The sequence below is a fragment of the Haemaphysalis longicornis genome, unplaced genomic scaffold, assembly GCF_048455015.1.
Source record: "Haemaphysalis longicornis isolate Haplotype H1 unplaced genomic scaffold, Haemaphysalis longicornis Haplotype H1 scaffold_1, whole genome shotgun sequence".
Lineage (NCBI taxonomy): Eukaryota > Metazoa > Arthropoda > Arachnida > Ixodida > Ixodidae > Haemaphysalis > Haemaphysalis longicornis.
In genome coordinates this window covers 198,981,989-199,001,165 of record NW_027526203.1, presented here as the reverse complement: position 1 = coordinate 199,001,165, position 19,177 = coordinate 198,981,989, and the positions used below count along the sequence as shown (strand labels likewise).

At 47.1% G+C, this 19,177-nt stretch overlaps 1 protein-coding gene across 3 annotated transcripts in view; it reads left to right on the top strand.

Annotated features, from left to right (window-relative positions):
- Window positions 1–19,177, top strand: part of Ubl (Ubiquitin-like protein 5) — a 44,926-nt gene that overhangs the window by 6,089 nt on the left and 19,660 nt on the right. For all 3 annotated transcript variants that reach the window (XM_077672676.1, XM_077672690.1, XM_077672681.1), the window contains exon 4: window positions 1,161–1,198. In XM_077672676.1, the coding sequence (XP_077528802.1) occupies window positions 1,161–1,198 (38 nt within the window). The remainder of the gene's footprint in view (window positions 1–1,160; window positions 1,199–19,177) is intronic.

Below are 19,177 nucleotides of genomic sequence, written 5' to 3'. Positions count from 1 at the left end.
AAACGACGCGACATAGTTTTGGCGCTCTTTGGTCTTAGTTACCCTTGCGCCAATAAATGCAAACATACATACATTTGCTTAATGCATCTGCTGCACATAATGGTGCTAACAAAGCCTTTTCTTTCAGCGTAGTTTACGAGTGGTAACGCGAGTCACTTTTCTTTCGGTTGGGCTTATAAAAGGCGGCTGATTTAATGCGAGCTTTGTGCCGTGTGTATGCCTGGTAGTTGGCAGGGGGGGCATTGGGATGCACGTAGCTCCCGCACAAGCTTGCTGCTCGAATCAAAGTAGTAGCAGGTTGGTTGCTTGGGAAATACCTCTTGCAGCTGAGCTAGGTGAGGAATCTCCCTTGCGAGGCAAGGTATACGGCTGAAGGTGCAGTTTTGCTGCAGCATTATAGGCAGTCTGGGCTGTTTTTCAGCTTAGGGAAAGGCTAAATGCACACGTAGTTTAGTTTTCAGTCTTGCCTTTTGTTCGTTTGCCCCCTCACTTTTTGATAGATTGATTGATTGATTGTAGGGTCTAACGCGCTGAAGCTACACAGGCGATGAGGCACGCCGTAGTGGAGGGCTCCGGAATAATTTTGACCACCTGGGGATCTTTACCTGGGGATCTGTAGCTTTTCGCCTCCACCAGAAAAGCGGCCGCTGCAGCCGGGAATCAAACCCGCATCCTTGTGCTCAACAGCTCAACGCCATAGCCACTGAGCCACCGCAGCAGGTCCCTCTCACTTTTTTTTTTTTTTCATGGGTTTAAAGAATTCTACTGATAGTGCTACCAAAGCATTTTTGGGTGTGTGCATGCGTGTGTGGGGACACCAGCTTTCCGCGTATAAACCTGTTGCACTTCAACGGGCTTTCCTATGTGCCGAAGTCATTCTGCTGCTGACTTGGGTACATGTAAGTAGAATGATGTGTGCTTTCGGCAGCAGTGCCGTAGCCCCACCATAGTGGCTGAACTGGCACAAACACTGCCGTGCTACTCGTGGGTGCTTTCCCCAGCCAGTTTGTGGTGACCAGCTATTCACGTTTCAGAAATCTAGCTATGCTGTCTCTTGGGTTGCACCCGATTCTGTTAATGTGTATTTTGGTTTGCTACTGTTTGGCATTAAATGTACTGGCTTTTGCCTGCCATTAATTGCAACAAATTTCTTCTTACAGGTACACCATTTTCAAGGATGACATCACGTTGGAGGACTGTATCCTTTGTAACACCTGCGCAGTACAGTTCTCTACAGTGCTTCACTCATCTTCACTGCTTGATTTGGCAGCACCTGTTGCATTGCCATCTGTGGTGCTAACCTGAAGTGTGTGTGTTGACAATGCAGTCCGTAGAAATTGACCGTATGAGTGACGCACTTTTGTTGGTACATAGTGAGTAAATGTAGAGCACCGGTAGTGCGCTTGTCATGCAACGTTTATATCTGCAAACACAAGCTGGTGCTGCTTCTTGGGTGGCAGGAACACAAAAGATTACGTTTTTTGTCCTAGTAAGAAAGACAATGTAAACGTAGATACCATTGAACAAACAGTTAAAAGAAATGGCGCATCTGGGTTTAGGGAAACTGTTAAATTTTTAATGTAGAACAGCTAGTTCTACTTCAGTGGGTTGTGTGGGGAATGAAACTGCGGGTGCCACACCCGGCAGTAAGGAGGCCTGGTTGGTAGACCTTGCAGTAGTAGCAGTTGTCCACGATTTATTTTATAGCAAAGTCCTAATTTCTGTACTCTGTTTAGACAGTCGTGTGTGTGTTAATGCTAATAGATTTGTATAAGGGGCAAATTGTGGCTGGTTCTTGGGGGAGGAGGGCTTTGTGCAAATACTTGAAACTTTCGAATATCGAAGTTAATGACGTGATATTCAATTCAGCTGTGAATTGGGTAGCACTATTTGAAAACTTCTGTTTTTTCGAAGTATTTTGAAATTTGAAAGCGCCAACTGACATTTATGGCTTGTTCAAAATGGGAAATTCCCAGCGAAGAACACATGAAAATATATTTGCGACAAGTTTGAAACCAAATGTATCGCACTTTGAGCCCCTGTGATCGACCGCCGCAAACATGTAGCAACTTCCTCTGCTAACTGCGGCAGGCTTTTCTGCGAAGCACCGGTGACATGCAGCTAAATCCTCTCTTTTTTTTTTTTTTTTTTTTTTTTTTTCTCTCAGTGGTGTGAAAATGGGCCCCAACTGCAGGAGCTCCGTACTCCGAAGGCTGGTTATACAGAAGGTGTGTAGAAGAGAGGCTGAATTTGGTCGAGGAGCGATTGTTAGGGGCCATTTTTGCAGCACAGAGTGAGAATAAGGCAGCCTCAAAGAGGAAGAAAAACATGCTTATTGGGATGCCGAGATGAGGCTTTCTTGGTAGGAAGGCAGTGGCACCAGGGTGCCTGCGAAGCTTGTTTGCGAACTGTGCAGGTTCATTATCACACAGTTGGGCCAATTTCGGTTTCAATTTTTTTGTATGTCTTGGCATTGAATGCACTTCATTGAACTAAGATTCATGTGTGGGACAAGCACATCAACAGGACATTTGCAAGTGTGTTTAGAAATAGAATTCATGGGTGGTTTGTACAGGTGAAAGGACTGGCAAGCAAGTGCTCAGCGGGGATGCCGTGGGTTTAGAAATTCGGTTCATTTTTCATGCCTTGCGTTTCCCTATATATAGACCTTTCTTTCTAGAACTGGCATGAATCTGCATAGAAGTGCCATTTATGTTTATTTATTTAGTTACCGTATTTTTTCGCGTATAACCTGCTCCAAAAACGGGAAAATTTCAGTGGCAAAGTAGGGTTGTGGATGATACTTGGGATTTTTTCTTTAGTGCAGCTTCACGGCAATGCGCGTTATGCCATGAAGCTGCACTGCACGTTTGCTGTGAAGATGACCTTGTGTACAACAGTAAGGACTACGGTTCAAGTGATAGCTCTAGCGAGAGCAGTGACACTGAGTGAATTGCGACTTTCGCCTTGCAGTCAGTGTATTCTACTCGCTAAATATACACTTTTTCTGTCTACATAGTATGTGATGTGTTGCTAGAGCAGTAGCTTTGGTACAGCCTTTCCTGCATCAAATGTGCGGGCAATACGCGAGGATTATATGCAGGGGTGGGTTATACGCGTGAAAATATGGTATTTATTTTTGTAAGAGAGATGTAATAATTTCACCATGTCAGAACATATATCCTCATTGCAGTGAATACTAAAACATTTGGCGTTAAAGTCATTACCTGTAAGGAAAGTTGTTTCCTTACATAAAATATATCCTCAGTAAAGTTGAAAGCAGCAGAACAGCTACTGTATGTTTGTGTAATGCCACAGAAAAATTTTGGAAGCTGTTTTCAATTACCCTTTTGTTTTTCTATAGGCCACTACTAAAGCATCCTTATGCAATTGTAAATTTTTCTTATCAGAAATCACAAAATATTAGCTGTGATATGCAACTATCCAAACAAAATCACTATTGGCACTCCCCTAGTTTTGTGGGTGCTCTGGTTTGAGTTCGATCCCCTTGGCTGCGTGTAATAGTGTACTGCACGGGCCCGAGCCCGGCCCGAGCCCGCTTCGCGAAGCCCGAGCCCGACCCGGGCCCGTAACACCTAGCCCGAGCCCGGTCCTGGCCCGGGCATTCAAAAGTGAGCCTGGCCCGAGCCCGGCCTGGGCCCGCCATCTCAAGCCCGGGCCCGGCCCGGCCCGGTAATTTATTTTTTGGCCTTGGGAGGGCCCGCGTGTGTGTGACCAGGCCTGGTCTTTGATGCTAAAGAAAGTTTATTATATTTCGGGTGATCAGACGGAGCATCTAGTCTGTACAAGCACGTCATGATCTGAAATGCAAAAAATACGGGTTTAAAAGTGCACATAGTTTAGCTTGCACCATCTGCAGTTCACGCCACATCGGCGTAATAATAGCTCGTATTCTTACGGGAGAGACGCCATCACCTTTGATTACCAAACTCTTGGCAACTTTACGTGGTTGTCTCGGCCACAAGTTGGTATTGCTGACATTTTTCGATCCGCATTTGAACCAACGAGTATGTACGCGCGTTGAAGTACTTCACCTGCAGTAGTTGTTAAGCGGTGGTGTTTCTCTGTAACGCAAGTTTGATTCCCGGCCACGGCAGCTGCACTTCGATTGGTGCGGCATCTAAAACACACGTGTACATACTGGACATAGGTGCATAGCTCCAGGGTGTCTTAATTCCTTCCCTGCTAGGGCATTCCTTGTAATCGTATCTTTTTATGTTATGCAACAAAATAGAATATCTTGATGCTGTACAAGAAATGTCATTAAAATTGCAGCATAGTGACCATCAGACCTAGCAAAACACGTTTTTAAAACAATGCGTATAACTAACAGCAAGAAGCACGCAAAAATAAACTAAGAATATTCATTTTGATGCTCTTTTCTACACTTCACGTCGGACCTATTAACGGCCGTGCCTATGAATTCAAGCCCAAGCCCGGTCCGGGCCCACGGCGTCGAGCCCGAGCACGGCCCGGGCCCGCCAATAATCGACTTCGGGCGGCCGGGCCCGGGCTTTCGGGCCGGCCCGGGCTTTTGGGCCGGCCCGGGCCCGTGCAGTGCTCTAGCGTGTAATTATGACGCTGAAGCTTAGCATTGAAATCCTTCTTTAAAAGCATTGATGATCCTTCTTTAAAAGCAAAGCTGCAGCTTCTAAATATTTGTAGCAAAAGGAGTGCACGTGATAAACAAGGGATGCATAAGGGATAAATAAGGGATAAATAAGGGGTGTAGGAGATAAATAAGGATAAGCCCCTGCAATCGAATTCTTCAGCATGTGCACCTCTGCTGTGGATGCGCTTAAACATTGCCTAAGAAGGGCAACAGCCTAAGGTTTGTAAGGCTTCAAACTTGGCTTCTAAGGTAAACAGCATAATTCCACTAATCTCTTCAGGTTGTGCTCAGTGAGATTGCATGATATTTTTCCATTAAAAAAAAAATTCTGTAATTCTATGTGAGTAGTCAGACATTTAAACGCACACTTTTTTTCATTAAAGGAGCCATGAAGAGAAAACACAAGTTTGGTTCATTCAAAAGATTGTCTCGTTAGAATCATACTGACACCACTTTTAACGTAAACTTCGCTCAAATAAGCTGCATAATTAGGAAAAACGGGAATGGTCATGCGACCCACCAGCTCATTTCCCGCAGCAGAACCTATGATGTCACATGAGCTAAGCTCTGCGATTGGCGGAGGCTGGCAGAAGCAGACGCAAATTAGGTAGAGCTTACAAACTAGACGAACGAGCGATTTGCGCTTAAATTTAGGGCACATTCTTTACAAAGCAATAAGAATGATGGGACAAACAGGGGAAGTTACGAAAGCACATGTAAACATAGAAGTACTGATGCGTTCTGCTGTTCGTACTGCGCACAGCAGGCTTGGTTTAGCTGCACAGCACTACGGGGCTTGGGGTTGTCTCAGACGACACTGGCCGATTGACGCAAGCACGGTGTCTTACGTGACCCCATTTGTCGAGCGAGCACTGTTTCAGGGAACGAATATTTTCTCCCAGAACAAAAACAAGCCAGGTTTAAATGCGGGCAAAAACAAACCAAACGCTTGCCACGGTATGGTGGCGCCATCTAGGTTACGGAACGTAAAGAAACGCGGGAACTATAGTGCCTAGAATATACTGGCTAGTGTGCGGAGCACGCACATTCTCTACGGGAGAGGGTGACCCCGCCGGCGATGACTGCGCGCAGAGGCCGCAAGGGGGGCTGCTCGGCGAGAGGGTGCATGAAAGCCGCCAAGCTCCTCTGTCGCGGCGGCGTATTCGGCAGCCCACGCTTTGGTCGGCGGCGTGTGAGCACTGCCGAAGTAAACAGGTAGTCCTTTTTCAGAAACTGTTCGCCCATCCTTACAGTAAATAAGCTACCAATCGCATGGCTATTTTGTGATTTCATCCAGAAACCCAAATTTAAGCTCTCCTAAGGCAGTATATTGTATATGCCGACTGAGTGCGAAATTTAATTTGAATGGTTTATTAATAAAATATTCTGAACCTGCAGGGAGCTAAATTTTTTAGAAAAAGTGGCGCTTACAGCAAATGAGATGGATACCGAACATCACAAAAATATTTTAATAATAAAACATATAGTTCACTGGTAAACAGGTAACAGATGTACATTTTTGCAGGCAATATATATATATATATATATATATATATATATATATATATATATATATATAAGAAGTTTGCGGGGATAAATTGGTCACGGTTGGCACAGGACCGAGGTAATTGGAGAAGACTGGGAGAGGCCTTTGCCCTGCAGTGGGCGTAGACAGGCTGGTGGTGATGATGATGATGATATATATATATATATATAACAGAAAAAACACATTCCTATTGCATGCGGCTTTTTCTCTTAAATACTAAATAAATAAATAAAATTTTCTATACCTTACGCGCGTTTCGCCGAAATCCAACCTCGAAATGGGGCATGTGTACGTATTAGCATACTTTCTGTTTTTATTCGTGTTTTAAGAATAGATAAATAGTTCTGCATGTTTCTACAAGCGTTTCCGTTTCACTCGCTAGTTTCTTGATGATATCCTCATAATTGACGCTTTTAAGAATCTCCGTCCCCACGCTGAGCAGCGACAAAGCGCTGAGGCAGCTGTGCAGTCACCACTGATCAAAGCGGTTTTTGATCGATTTCAGCTGGCTGAATGGCCTTCTAAATTCGTTACCGACAAGCACAAAAAAAAATGTAGCAGCAACATAAACATCTGGGAATGAACCTTCAAAGTTTTCACGGATTAGAAGTTTCGCCATGTTCGTCACAGAAGAGCAGCCTTCGTTGCTCGCATATGAAATAAACTGCCCAAGCTTATCGGAAAATATGTGCCAGCTAGACTCGGACGGATACTTTTTGCAATGTCCAGTGCCTGCAGGCTCCTCGGAACTGGTGAAAAGCAGTTCCAATCTTTAATGACAGCAAACTGCGAGGATACTTCGGTGTACGACCATTGAACGAAATTGCTACAATGATTGAAGTAATTACACACATAAAACGCGTGTACACGCAACTAGCAAGTGAAGGCGGGCCTGGATGCGTTACATCAATAAGAACGCGGCCAGAAGACTTGAGAAGTCCTCGAAAAGCTTCCAGCCCGATTGGCCGTGAAACAAGGCACTCACTCACTGCACAACACAGCACTGACGAGTACCCCCCCCCCCCCCTTCTACAGGGGATCGTGTAACGCCCTGCATTTGCACAAAAATACGTAATTGGCGGCACTAACACACTAAATCGTTATTTAGCATGGATAGAGATAATTGCACAGACAAAATACTGAGAAACAAAAAAAATAAAAAATAGAAATTTTACGAAAATTTACAGATGAGAAATATGCATCTGAACCCTGGCCTGAACTAGAAAAGCTCGAGAAAAGATGATGCGAATACGCATTAAAATAGCGAGAATGACCCAAAAGTTATGCCTTGCATTTCCACAAAAATGCATAATTGGTAGAAGTAACACATTTAATTGTTATATTGGCGTCAATAATTTTTGTACAAACAAAATTTCAAGAAACCAAAATACACCACAATAGAACAAAATCATCAACTACATTTTTTCTACGACCTCAGGGGTCGTCTACTTGGGAAAATAAATCCAAAAATTAAGAGGGGGGGGGGGGGGGGGCAGGACATCCCGACCCACCCTCTGAATCTGAACGAAAAATCAAACCACCACCCCTTCGGAGTCCTTCCATAATCAGATAATTCCACACCGTATAACTGTTTAATTGGGTGTTGTTTACGCTATCATGAAAACATAATATAGCATAGAAACCTCTGCGTTGCCTATTTCCAGTTATTTTTTTTCAGCGCATTAAAACAGGTTTTTTCAAACAGAAACTGCTCTCTGTGCGCTATGCGCGTTCCGAAATTGTTGGACCGCAGCTGCTCAAATCCCAGTCCGGCTGCTATGGGTGTCCATCAGCTAAATTAGCTTCTTCGCTGTACGCAATGCATGGTTCTGGGCGATTGCAACGTTTTCCCCTCAGACTGATGAACTGTGAGCTGACTTATAGTTTATGCACACTATGAAACAAACAGCCCTTTCGAAGCATTCATTTTGTAATAGATAATATATGTTTTAATAGGGAAATCAGCAGGAGGCCTAAAATTTTTTTGAAACACTGTCTGCCAACCGGGCTCCCTAAGCACGAAAGGTCCGGTTCATTTGAACCCCCACGGTCCCCACCATGGATAATCCGCTTTTCATCGTGTGACCATGAACGCCGGGAACTCTCGTCTAGCCGATAGAGATAATCCTAGACATGCAGACAAAGGTTGTCAATGACACGTTGCGGCTCGCCGCACTTTTAACTTAGAACGAGGTGACGGCGAAGGTGCCTTGTGGCTTCGGCGGTAGTCTTTCTAGTTTCCGGGGGTAATTACCGCATTAGAGCTTGCAAAGCACGGGTATAGGCACATCGCGTCCTGGTCAGCGGTGTTAGTGTTACGGTCGCTGCGACGTCATTCGTGGGCCCAAAGATAAATGAAAGGGGCGCCACCGCGTTCGGAGAAGTTAGAGAGCACGCAGTGAAGTTCACAGTCGTTACGGGCCTTGAGTGTCGGCGGCGGATATGTGACGAGGGACTGACAGCTTTTTTTGTAATGCACGCGCCGTACGTGTTGACAAAGGCGGAACAGTATTTTAAACAGGGGAATAGTTTGGGCGCGCTTTAAAGAGGCCGCCCGAAGGTCGGTTCTTAACATCACACTGAGCTATGTGGTAAGTAGGTTAGTTGAATCACGAGGAAACTTTTGGAATTGGTTAACGTGTAATAAATCGTGGTTTATATTGTTGGTCACGCCCTTCGTGAAAAACAATTTAAAGTAACAGATATAACAATGTTTTTAATTTACTGTCTGGTGAAGCACAATAGCTGCTTTGAGATTTCGAACACCAATATTGTCATTACGACAGGAGTTCTGAAATATAATTCATGTTCTGTGTAGTTATTTAATGCCGTAATAGGTGAATTGTAGGTTGGTAATTATGTCTTCGGCAACGACCGTCCTTTTGAGACATTTACAAATATCCATGTTCATTTTAAACGAATCGAAGGTGTCGCTTTAAATGTCACTGCCATAATGTTTTCTATTTCACCTCTGATATTGCCGCACATGTTATCTTATCTCCTTTGATTGAGAGAGGGTCGCAAACTAACGTCACCATCCCAGAATAATCAGCACAGCGCAGCAATTAAGGCACTTCTGAATCTCAAACGTTGCTTTAGTGTCCGGTTATTTGCTTGACATACTTGTAATTACTATTTTGTTTTCACTTCATCTCTGGCAGAATGCAGGCCATGTGGTAAGGGGTTTCAAACTTCCTGTGATATTTCTGCTCTCAGAAGCAAAGTAAATAAAAAATCGGTTGGATGGTTACTCACAAGTTAAGTTTTTTGAGGGCGGGAGGAGATGCCGAAGTTTACGCCACACATTTATCTACATTGGGTTTAACAAAATGCGTGCATTCTAAACGCACTCGTGTAGTTCTTATACAGCATGGCGTTGTGTTACGAACGCTCCAAATACACGGAAAAAGTAAACGCCCGCTTCCCGCTACTCGGCTAACTTGAAGCTTCGCAGCGCTTAGGACGCGCGGAACGCTGCGCGGACGGCACGCAGATGCACCCTCTCGCACAGCAGCGCCCCAAGCGGGCGCCGCCGCCAGTCATCACGGTCGGGGCCACCTCCGCGCCCGCCCTCAGCACACTAGCCAGTATATTCTAGGCACTATACGGGAACAAACCAACACCGCTGTACAGGGTGGAGACAACCTTTGAACGGTCCCGTGCCGCCGCAATTGGGCCAACGAGCTCAACGCGTTATTCTTTTCGTTTCCCACGAGACCTAGCAACGCGAAACAGACAATATGATTCAAACTTCTTCAGTAAACCGCGTTGCGGCAATAATTTTAGCGCGGTTTTGACACAATGACTTGCTTCGGCGGCGAGCGAGCAACCGAAAATGGCGGCGCCAGCGTATACGTGTCTCTACCCTGTACGGCGGATGCGTGAATGAAGGTACTCTAGGCTGCAGAGCTAGCATCTACAGGTTCATAATGTTATCACTCAGTTGCTTCTCGAATATTTCTTGACCATAATATCATTTCTGTATTATTTCTTGTTTGATATGAAGACGTGGGCTACGTTTTGCTTTTTCAAGTTCAGAAAATTCTTAATTAAGGTTAGATGGACCGAGAAGGCACCTGATTTTCGAGGGGTGCTTTGGTGGAGGGTCACGGAGGCTATTATGCTGCTCAGGCTTTCTAAAGTAGGATTCATATGACGATCCAAATTATGACTTTGGCTTAGGACCACACGTCACTTGACGCATGACTTATTTACTTGCTGTGAGGGGCTGAATTGATAAGTGTGAGGTGCTTTTGGCTTACAGGTTTGGCGTTCATAGTACTCCATCCATCCATCATCTGTTTGTGTCATCTGCATAAATACTTGCCAGGCTGTTCACAGACGTTGGGCAACCTCACCACTTCGTCTGCAAACATGCCTGTCTTGTTAGCCTAGCCTTCACTTGCATGGAAGTCCCATGCGCATACATGGTTTCATGTTTGCCTCCGTTAAAGAGACTGTTACTGCTGTCGAATCTTGAAACGTTGAATTTTTCTTTTTCTTTTCTTTTTTTTTTTTTTTTTGTATGCGAAGTGTACCTCGGCAGACCCCGCCGCGTTTTTTGGCATCACCTTGTGGTTAAAGCCATTTTTAGCTCCCATTGCGAGAAGTACTGCACCCATAAAAAAGAGCATAAACACGCAGTAAATATAGGCAAGACCTTTCCAAACTGCTAAAAGGGGTGACGTGTCTTGTAATTGTTAACATTGTTCAGCGCAAAGAAACCTTCGCCTATCTGACGCAGAGTAGAGTAGAAAAGACTTTTATAGTAGAAAAGACCTTTATGAGACAAAACATGCTTACATAACTGAGAATACGAGGGTTTTCGTTTTTTGCTATTAAAATACATGTTGGATTGGTTTCTAAAGAAAAGAAATGAGAGGGGGGAAAAGGGACTTACAACAGTGTTGAAGAGAGGTGGGATAAAAGGGCAACAAAAGAAATGGTGAAGAAAAAGGTGTTCTCTCGCACTCTTGGATTGAGGGGTGCCAATAACTACATTCAGGTGGCTTAAACTGTGCTGATTCAGTTCACTCTGCAGGATCTGCGTTCAATTCAGAAAGAAAAAAAACTGCAGAGACATCTACGTTTGGATCCTAAGATGTAAGGCGCAATAGCGATAATTCGACTCCCACGGGGCATTTTTGTACGCAGTTGCGGCATTTCCGATCTATGCTTCACAAGCACTAAAGGTCATCGAAGAGAAAGTGTAGCAGTGAGATTAATAATCGCCGTGGCCCAGGAAAGACAAAGGCTCACTACGTTGCTGTGGCTTAAAGGGGCACTGACACAAAAATTTTGCATCTTGTTTTTGTGTTGCGATAAGTAGCTAGTGACCTACTTATAACCTGTAGAAACCTCATTTGCTTCAGCGTGCGACGGTTGTTTAATTAGAGGCATTATGCGGCCAGTCGCAGTTTCGGTTTCAGCGAGTGCCGCGAAACGATGGATTTTGTGGATTTTGTGTCAACAAAGCTGACCACGTGACCGTCGCAGGGATATCACAGAGCAGAGCCGCCGTAGCACTGTCGAATCCGCATCGACGGCAGTTTCTGCGAATGCCCCCACGTTCTGATCTCGTGAGGCGCTTAATTAAAAAGTGACCATGGATGTGACGCAGGCGCTGTGAGTGCAAATGCTACCGCGGCTAAAAAACGACGCGCGACGCTCGAGACGGTGGGTGGCAAGACGCGCGCTGGGAGCAGCCGGCCGGTCTGCCTACAGGTCCGCCTACAGATGTGTTCAGCTTAGCACTGCGGCGGATATTCGAGTGCCGCTCTCGTAAGCGGTGCAGATGACAATTTTTAATGCAACCCGCCATCGCATCATTAACTCCTTTCTCATGTAAGCCACCATGGTCGGGGTTTGGGGACAATTTCGTGCAGCGGTAACAAGCTATCACTCGAGCTACCTGCGCCGGCCTGGGCCACTTCGTGGCCGTGGCCGCCGCCTGCACAGCGACCGTGCGGCTAGTTCAGTGGGCTTTTCGTGCCTCCGGCGCATTTTCGCATCCAATGGTAATAAACAGTAATAGAAACAGAGTGCCTGGAATCGCTGTAGAACTTTGGTCGCGGCCAGCTGCCCGATGAGCTGACGAAATCACGACGCCTCCGCCGCCAACGATCGGGTCATTCGTTCTCGAGAGCAGAAGCTGCGCCCTCCGGCCCTCCGATTGGAGCGGCGAGCCGGGCGAGCCGGCGAAAAACGCCGGCAGTGCGGAAGCGGCGAACACAAACTCGTGACGTGTTTGGATGTTGTTTATTTACAAAATAGCTGCGGGATGTCGATTGCGCGTGGTCCTCTGCTGGCTGCTCGGTTGCGTTTCGCACACTTTAAAATTGATTTTAAATATGTTCTAGGCTGTATTCGCCGCTGATATTTTGCAGATGATGTATATGTGTTCCCACCAATCTATCTCCGAAGTTATCTCGCCTTCAAAATTTTGTGTCAGTGCCCCTTTAAAATGTGAGCGTGAAAGGTTTTAGGTGCAAGGTGTTGGTCAGCTTGAGCGAGAAGGCGTCTATGTCAGTGTTTCAAAGGGTTTATTCTATGATGTCTAGGCCGGCCTGAACGTTTTTGCTTCTTGCAGAGAGAGCGAGAGAGAGGGAAGATCTTTTTTGAAGATGAAACTGTGGGGTTTTGGAAAATGGGGCAAAGAGATGGCAGGGAGCTCAAGGTGCCAGGCTTAGAGCAAAAACTGCATTTGGCGGGAAATTGAGTGGGAAATGTGGTGTAAGCGAATTGGATGGACGAATGTATTCATTTGGATGCGACGAAGAATCGTTTCTTCTGATCTGGACAGCTTGGAGTGAGGTTGAGGGAATTGTGGTCTGTCGAGTCGATAATACTATGTAATGTCCTAAAATGTAACCAATGGTGTAAGGCCGCTTGTTCTTCTGGGGCCTGGGAGGAGAGTGCACAGGCTTGATGATGGGCAAAAGTATTTCCCATCAATGTACAGTGGGCAGGTGTCCAGACGAGGGCGACGTTTCTTTGTGGCTGATGTTGCGAGAGGAGGCGGAAAGTTGGTGGGGCCACCCTCCCCGCCAAGAAGCTCCGACAGGCATCTTGGGAGTTGGTTAAGATGACCGTGCTCTTGGTGTGAATAAGTGCGAGTGCGATCGCCAGTTCTTCAGCAATTTGCGTGGATGTCGTGTTAATTGAAGCACAGGTTATAAGGGCCGATTTGGTGGTGACGGTTGCAACCTTGTGCTGCCCGCCTAGATACGAGATAGCGTCTGTATACGCGACGTCCAGACGGTTCCCATAGATGTTCTCGTGGGCTTGACTCTGCGCTTGTCTTCTGCCCGGGTGGAGATCAGGGTGCATGTTCTTTGGTATTGGGCGAACCCGTACAGCAAATCTCCAAGCCTCGGGGAGAACAAGAAGAGCAGGAGGAGATGCTGGGTGCGCGAGCCATAGGTGTTTCAGTAAACCAAGGCTCGCAGGTGTTTGAGTGAGCCGGACACGTTGGCTGGCAAGGTGGCCTTCAATTAATTCTGAAACAGTATTATGAAGCCCCAGTTGTAGAAGCTGCTGAGTAGAGGTGTTCATAGGCAGGCCCAATTCTTGTTTGAATGCCTTGCGTATGAGCTTGTCAAGGGCGTCCAAGTCTCCTTTGGTGAGGCAGAGGTATGGAGCAACGTAGGTAACTCTAGAGATCAGAAGTGCTCGAATCAGTCTAATCATATCTTGTTCTTTCAGGCCCCGATGGTGGTTAGAGATGCGTCAGAGCATGTGCGTAACTTGAGTGAATGTTTTGGATAATTTGGATGAGGTCAGATCGTTCTGCGTATTTGCTTGTATGGTGAGACCGAGAATTTTGATTGAAGAGCTGGGCTTGATGACCTGGCCGTCCAAATGTAAGGAGATGGGCTCAATAGTTCGAGCAGGTGGGTGTTTGCGCACAATTATTAATTCTGACTTATGAGGTGTGCATCGTCCAAATGTAAGGAGATGGGCTCAATAGTTCGAGCAGGTGGGTGTTTGCGCACAATTATTAATTCTGACTTATGAGGTGTGCATTGAAGACCCACTGACAATGCGTAAGACTGCACAATGTCCATGACTTCTTGTAGAGCATCTTGTATGTTTCCAGTAGAGTCAGTATCTGTCCATTTGGTGATATCATCTGCATATAGAGTATGATGTATCTTGGGGATGGCATCCAGTTGTTTGGGCAAATCGAGTAAGGCCAGATTGAACAGAAGGGGGGACAATACGGAACCTTGCGGCGTACCTCGATCACCAAGCAATATAGGATCCGACGTGAGGTCGCCAACTTTGAGGATAGCCTGGCGTTGGGTTGAAACATCTGAAATGTAGGAGTAGACGCGATGGCCACATCCAGTCTGATTTGAGCCGGGAGAGAATAGCTGAATGTAAAACGTTATCGAAGGCGCCTTTAAGGTCAAGTGCTAGGATGGCCCTCGGAGAATGACGGGTAGCCAGCGCCAAGACTTCAAACGGAGGAGGATGTCGTGGGTATAGAGGTGTTTGCGGAACCCATACATGGTATTGGGGAATAGGCCTCTGTCCTCCAGAAATGGTTGAAGACGTCTCAGTAAAAGCCGTTCTACCAGCTTACCCACACAGGATGTGAGGGATATCGGGTGCAAGTTGTCCAGATGAGGGGACTTGTTGGGCTTAGGTATGAAGCGTATCTCTGCGGTTTTCCATTGGGGAGGAAGGCGACCAGATGACCAGTGGGTATTAATGTGGTGAAGTAGATGATCTAGGGAGTTGCCGTCCAGATTTGCCAGAAGCCTGTAAGTTACTTGGTCTGGTCCGGGAGAGCTATTCTTCTTGCATTCTGAGAGAGCTGATTCCAATTCGTAAATGTGAAAGTCCCTGTCTAGTAGGTCATTCGGCAGGCCTGTGTATGGGGGTGGGGAAAAGTTCTTGCTGGTGTTGAGGTATCGATCTGTTAAGGTTTGTAGAAGGGCTTTTGGGGAACCTTGAAATGAATGTATGGTCCGAATCATGCTTCGTTGGGATTCACTCTTGCTAGTTAGGGGGTCGATCAGATGTCTGAGTAAGCGCCAAGTATGGTTAGGGTCCCTTGAAGACTATCACATAGTTGAAACCAATTTTCTTTCTATAGTTGTTTGGCATATTCACTGGTGGTTTGATTACGTGTGGCAATTTTATGGCGAAGTCGGCGATTGTGGCGTTGGCGTTTCCATCGCCTAGTGAGGCTCCGACGAGCTTCACAAATGTGAAGGAGTTTGGAGTCGACGCTGGGTGCTTGATAGGACGTGGCGATGCTTTTTGTGTGCGCCTGTACTGTTTGGACGAGGTCGTCAATCCAAGCGCTAAGGGGTTGAGTGGTATCAATTGAGCGGGAGGATGTAGCCTTTCGGAAGGCGTAACAATTAGTTATACGGGCCAGACCTGTTTTGACGGTGTAATGCTTATTCCGGATGGTGAGTTGAACAATGTCGTGATCAGAGCCCAAATTTTCATGAGTTGAAGTCCAAATGACATCGAGATTCCCGGCTAAAAAAGATAAGTCGGGAGTTGTGCCCCTGGCAATGCTTGTGCCCGTACGGGTGGGGGAATCCGGTTGATTGAGCAAGATAAGCTGAAAATCTTCTGCGGCCTGGGCCAGCAGGGTGCCTCTTTTTGTTTTGTATGTGTAACCCCACTGCGGGTGGGTGGTGTTGAAGTCGCCCGCTATGGTAAATGGTCTGCCGTTCACAAGGAGATTTGTATCTCTTATAGTGCTGGCGATATCAACTGTCTTTTGAGAAGGGCGACAATTTGTATCTCTTATAGTGCTGGCGATATCAACTGTCTTTTGAGAAGGGCGACACTATACATTCAGGATGAAAAAACTAGACTTAGTTTTAGTCGAAGGGGAGAGGAGCTCGATGAGAACTTGATTGCATCCCCATTGTGGGGTGACACGATGAATTGCTGAGATGGTTTTATGCACCAGAGTAAGCGTAGGGAATGTGTCAATGGAACCATAAGGGACGTAACCAGGTAGTTTGACAGATGAATTAGCCTCCTGCAAGGCGACAACCGCCGGTTTTGGGTCAACAGTGTTAATGAACTGATTTAAGGCAGCTGCTTTCTGTTAAAGACCGCGGCAGTTCCATTGAAGAATGGTCGTAATATTAGACTGGAAGAGATGCGGTGATGCGGTTGTCGGGAGTGCGTGAGTATGGGACGCTTCGGCTATGGGCTCTGATGGGGCCTGTAGAAGACCTCTCTTGACGTGTGGTTCCCAGTTCATAGTTGTGATTGGTTGAATTACCGGCGGTGGCAATTTCCTGTCGGAGCGAAGTGTGATCGGAAGTAGGGAGTGGAATTCTTGCTGTAGCAACTGATTTTCTTGGCGTATGTTTTGGAGTTCTTGGGTGATGGAAGTCAACTGACTAGCTAATTCAGAAAACATGTCTTGGATCTGAGGTAGAGGTGGCGGTGTGTTTTCGTCACAGGAGGTGAGGCAGGGGCCTCTGTTGTGGGCAGATTCGGTTTCTTGCATTTTTAATTGGGTGTTGCCCGTGTTTGCTCAAGTATATCTAAGCGAGCCCGGAGTGACGCTATTAATGTATTTTGTTGCTCAAGTAGTTGAGACAGATGTTTGCAATCCACACAAGAAGCGAGGTTTTTTGGGTAAGGTTGGGGGTGTTGAAGGGGTAGTTTGGGAATGAGCTGTGGGAGAGACCCGTTGGGCCCAGCTTAGTTGTTTGGGCTCGTTCTGGTCTTGTGGGCGGGTTGTCGACTTGCTTCGAGAGTGGTGGCGATTATGTTCAGCTGCATTGATTCTTGAGCTTGATTCTGATTGTCGCCTCCTCCGGCTGCTACTGTCCATGGTGGGATGCCTGGAGCTGCTTCTCCCACCCCTGCTTGGCGTTGCCGACCGGTCCCTCTGCCCACAGCTTGGGGTCTGGTCTCGAGTCGACTCCGTCCAGCGCTGTTGCTGCCGCTGTCTCTGCCTGATGGCGTATGGTGTCAGGTATCGTTCTGGGCAACCTTTGGCACCCGTGACGTGATCTCCCCCGCACAGCGTGCACTTGGCCACGCAGGGGTGGTCTGGGGCCGGGTCTCGTAAGCCGCACCTGTGGCAAGCTTGTGTTCCTGACTGTGGGCAGGCAGTGCTACGGTGACCCACTTCGTAGCATATCTCGCAGACGGCCACGGTCTTGTGCAGGGTGCACCGATACTCCACCCCATACAGCGAGACGTAGTGCGTCACTTTGGGCCCCGAGAACGTTAAAAGGATGGTGGTCGAATCGTTTCCCATTCGTCTCGGCGTGTAGATTTCGAATCCGTCCTGAAGTACATTCTCCTTGATCTCTTGGATAGTCAATCGCTTTGGCACGCTTTGAATCACTCCCTTCACAGCATCGTCGGGGGCTAGCCCGTACAATTCCACAAGATGTTCTGTTCCTTCGATCATGATCTTGGTCACTCGGAACAACTTCTCTGCCAGTTCTTTGGCCGGCGTGCTGACGGTTGCTGTGTTTTGGTTCTGGTCGACCTGTAGTTTAAAAGTTTGCTTGCCGCCACGTTGTGTTGGTGGCCTGTAGCAGAGCCAGCGACAATTCAGACAGTGCGAGCTTGCCCACATTGAGTCCGTTTTGTGGCCAGAGAACTAATTTGTAATCGTCCAGGGGAACAGGCACTGGTCTGGGTGCTCGCTTTGTCCTTGGGGGTCTTGTTTTCTCTTGGTGGGGCGAGGAAGGCGGCGGCTGCCGGTTGATCTGACTTAGCTGTCGTCGGTCTCTTTGGCGTTGCTCCTTTGAGACGTTCATGATCCACTCGCCTGCCACCGGTGAATCCTGGTTTTCCTTGATGTCGTTGTGTTGCATTTGGTTGTCTTCTTCTGCCATGTCTTGATTGTTATTACCCACGCACGGAGGGGCCACGTCGTCTGCCCTATGTGGGGCCTGACCCTCAGTTAGCGTTAGGCTTAGTCCGCACAATCTGAAGAGTGTCTCTAAATTCAGGAAAGTCGCGCTTACCAGCGTAATTTTAGCGTCGCCGGGTGCCGTTCACGTGGTTCAATCCAATGGCACTGCAGAAATTGCACTGATAACGTGTTTACACGACTATTCTTTGGCCAATGCAGAGCTCAAGAGAAGCGCGTCGGAGCTGGTGACCTTCTTCCTCACCTGCCTCCCATGTCTCTAAGAAGTGGAATATGTAATGTTTGAGTTGTTCTCCCCTGACCCGTACCCTTGGACATGGATAGGTTGCATTCAAGAGGGTGGATGTCTCTCCGATTTTAGCAGAGTCTTAAGTTACACGCACATAGATTTGCAGATACTTGTGTTGGTTTTTCGTCCACAGAGTTTGTTAAGTCCGACCTCCATGCAGCGAAATGTCGGCGAAAAGGCGGCGAACGTCGCCCGGCGGCGGCCGCTCTGCCGCCGGCGTCGAAAATACGGCTGTTCGCCGGCGATCTACGCGAGCTAGATGTCGAACGCGCGGCGGCGAACGCGACCGGAAGCGGCAAACTGCATTTTGAGGCCGCAGCCAATCACAGCCTCGTACTTCGTTGTACTTCCTGTCCTGTCTTCCGTCGGCGGCGTTCGCCGTGTCACGTTGCATGGAGGTTGGGTGGACGAAAACTGAGCGGCGCGTCAAACCACGGCGTCCGCCGCGCCAAGTTCGCCGAGAAACTTCGCTGCATGGAGGTCGGCCTTTAGTCTTCGGTACTGAGACCTCGTTGTAGCAAGGGGAAAGGATGAGGATTCATTTCTAATGTTTTTAGAGGGGGGAAGTGTGGTATTGGGGGTAGTCGGGGTCACAAGGAGTACGGCACGTGAGTTTATGTGGCTCTTGGTCAGGCTATTGCATCCGGCTGTCCAGGTGAAGTTGTTTTACTTTCTGCATTGTGGATGGCAATATCTTATCGAAGCGGTTAGGTATTTTGCCTGTAGAAAACAGTGTAACGCCCTTTCAGAGTATGTAATGATGTTTACACTTTTCTATAATTCTGCTAGTCAAATTGCCAAGAGGATGCCTCCAACATCAGTTTCTTT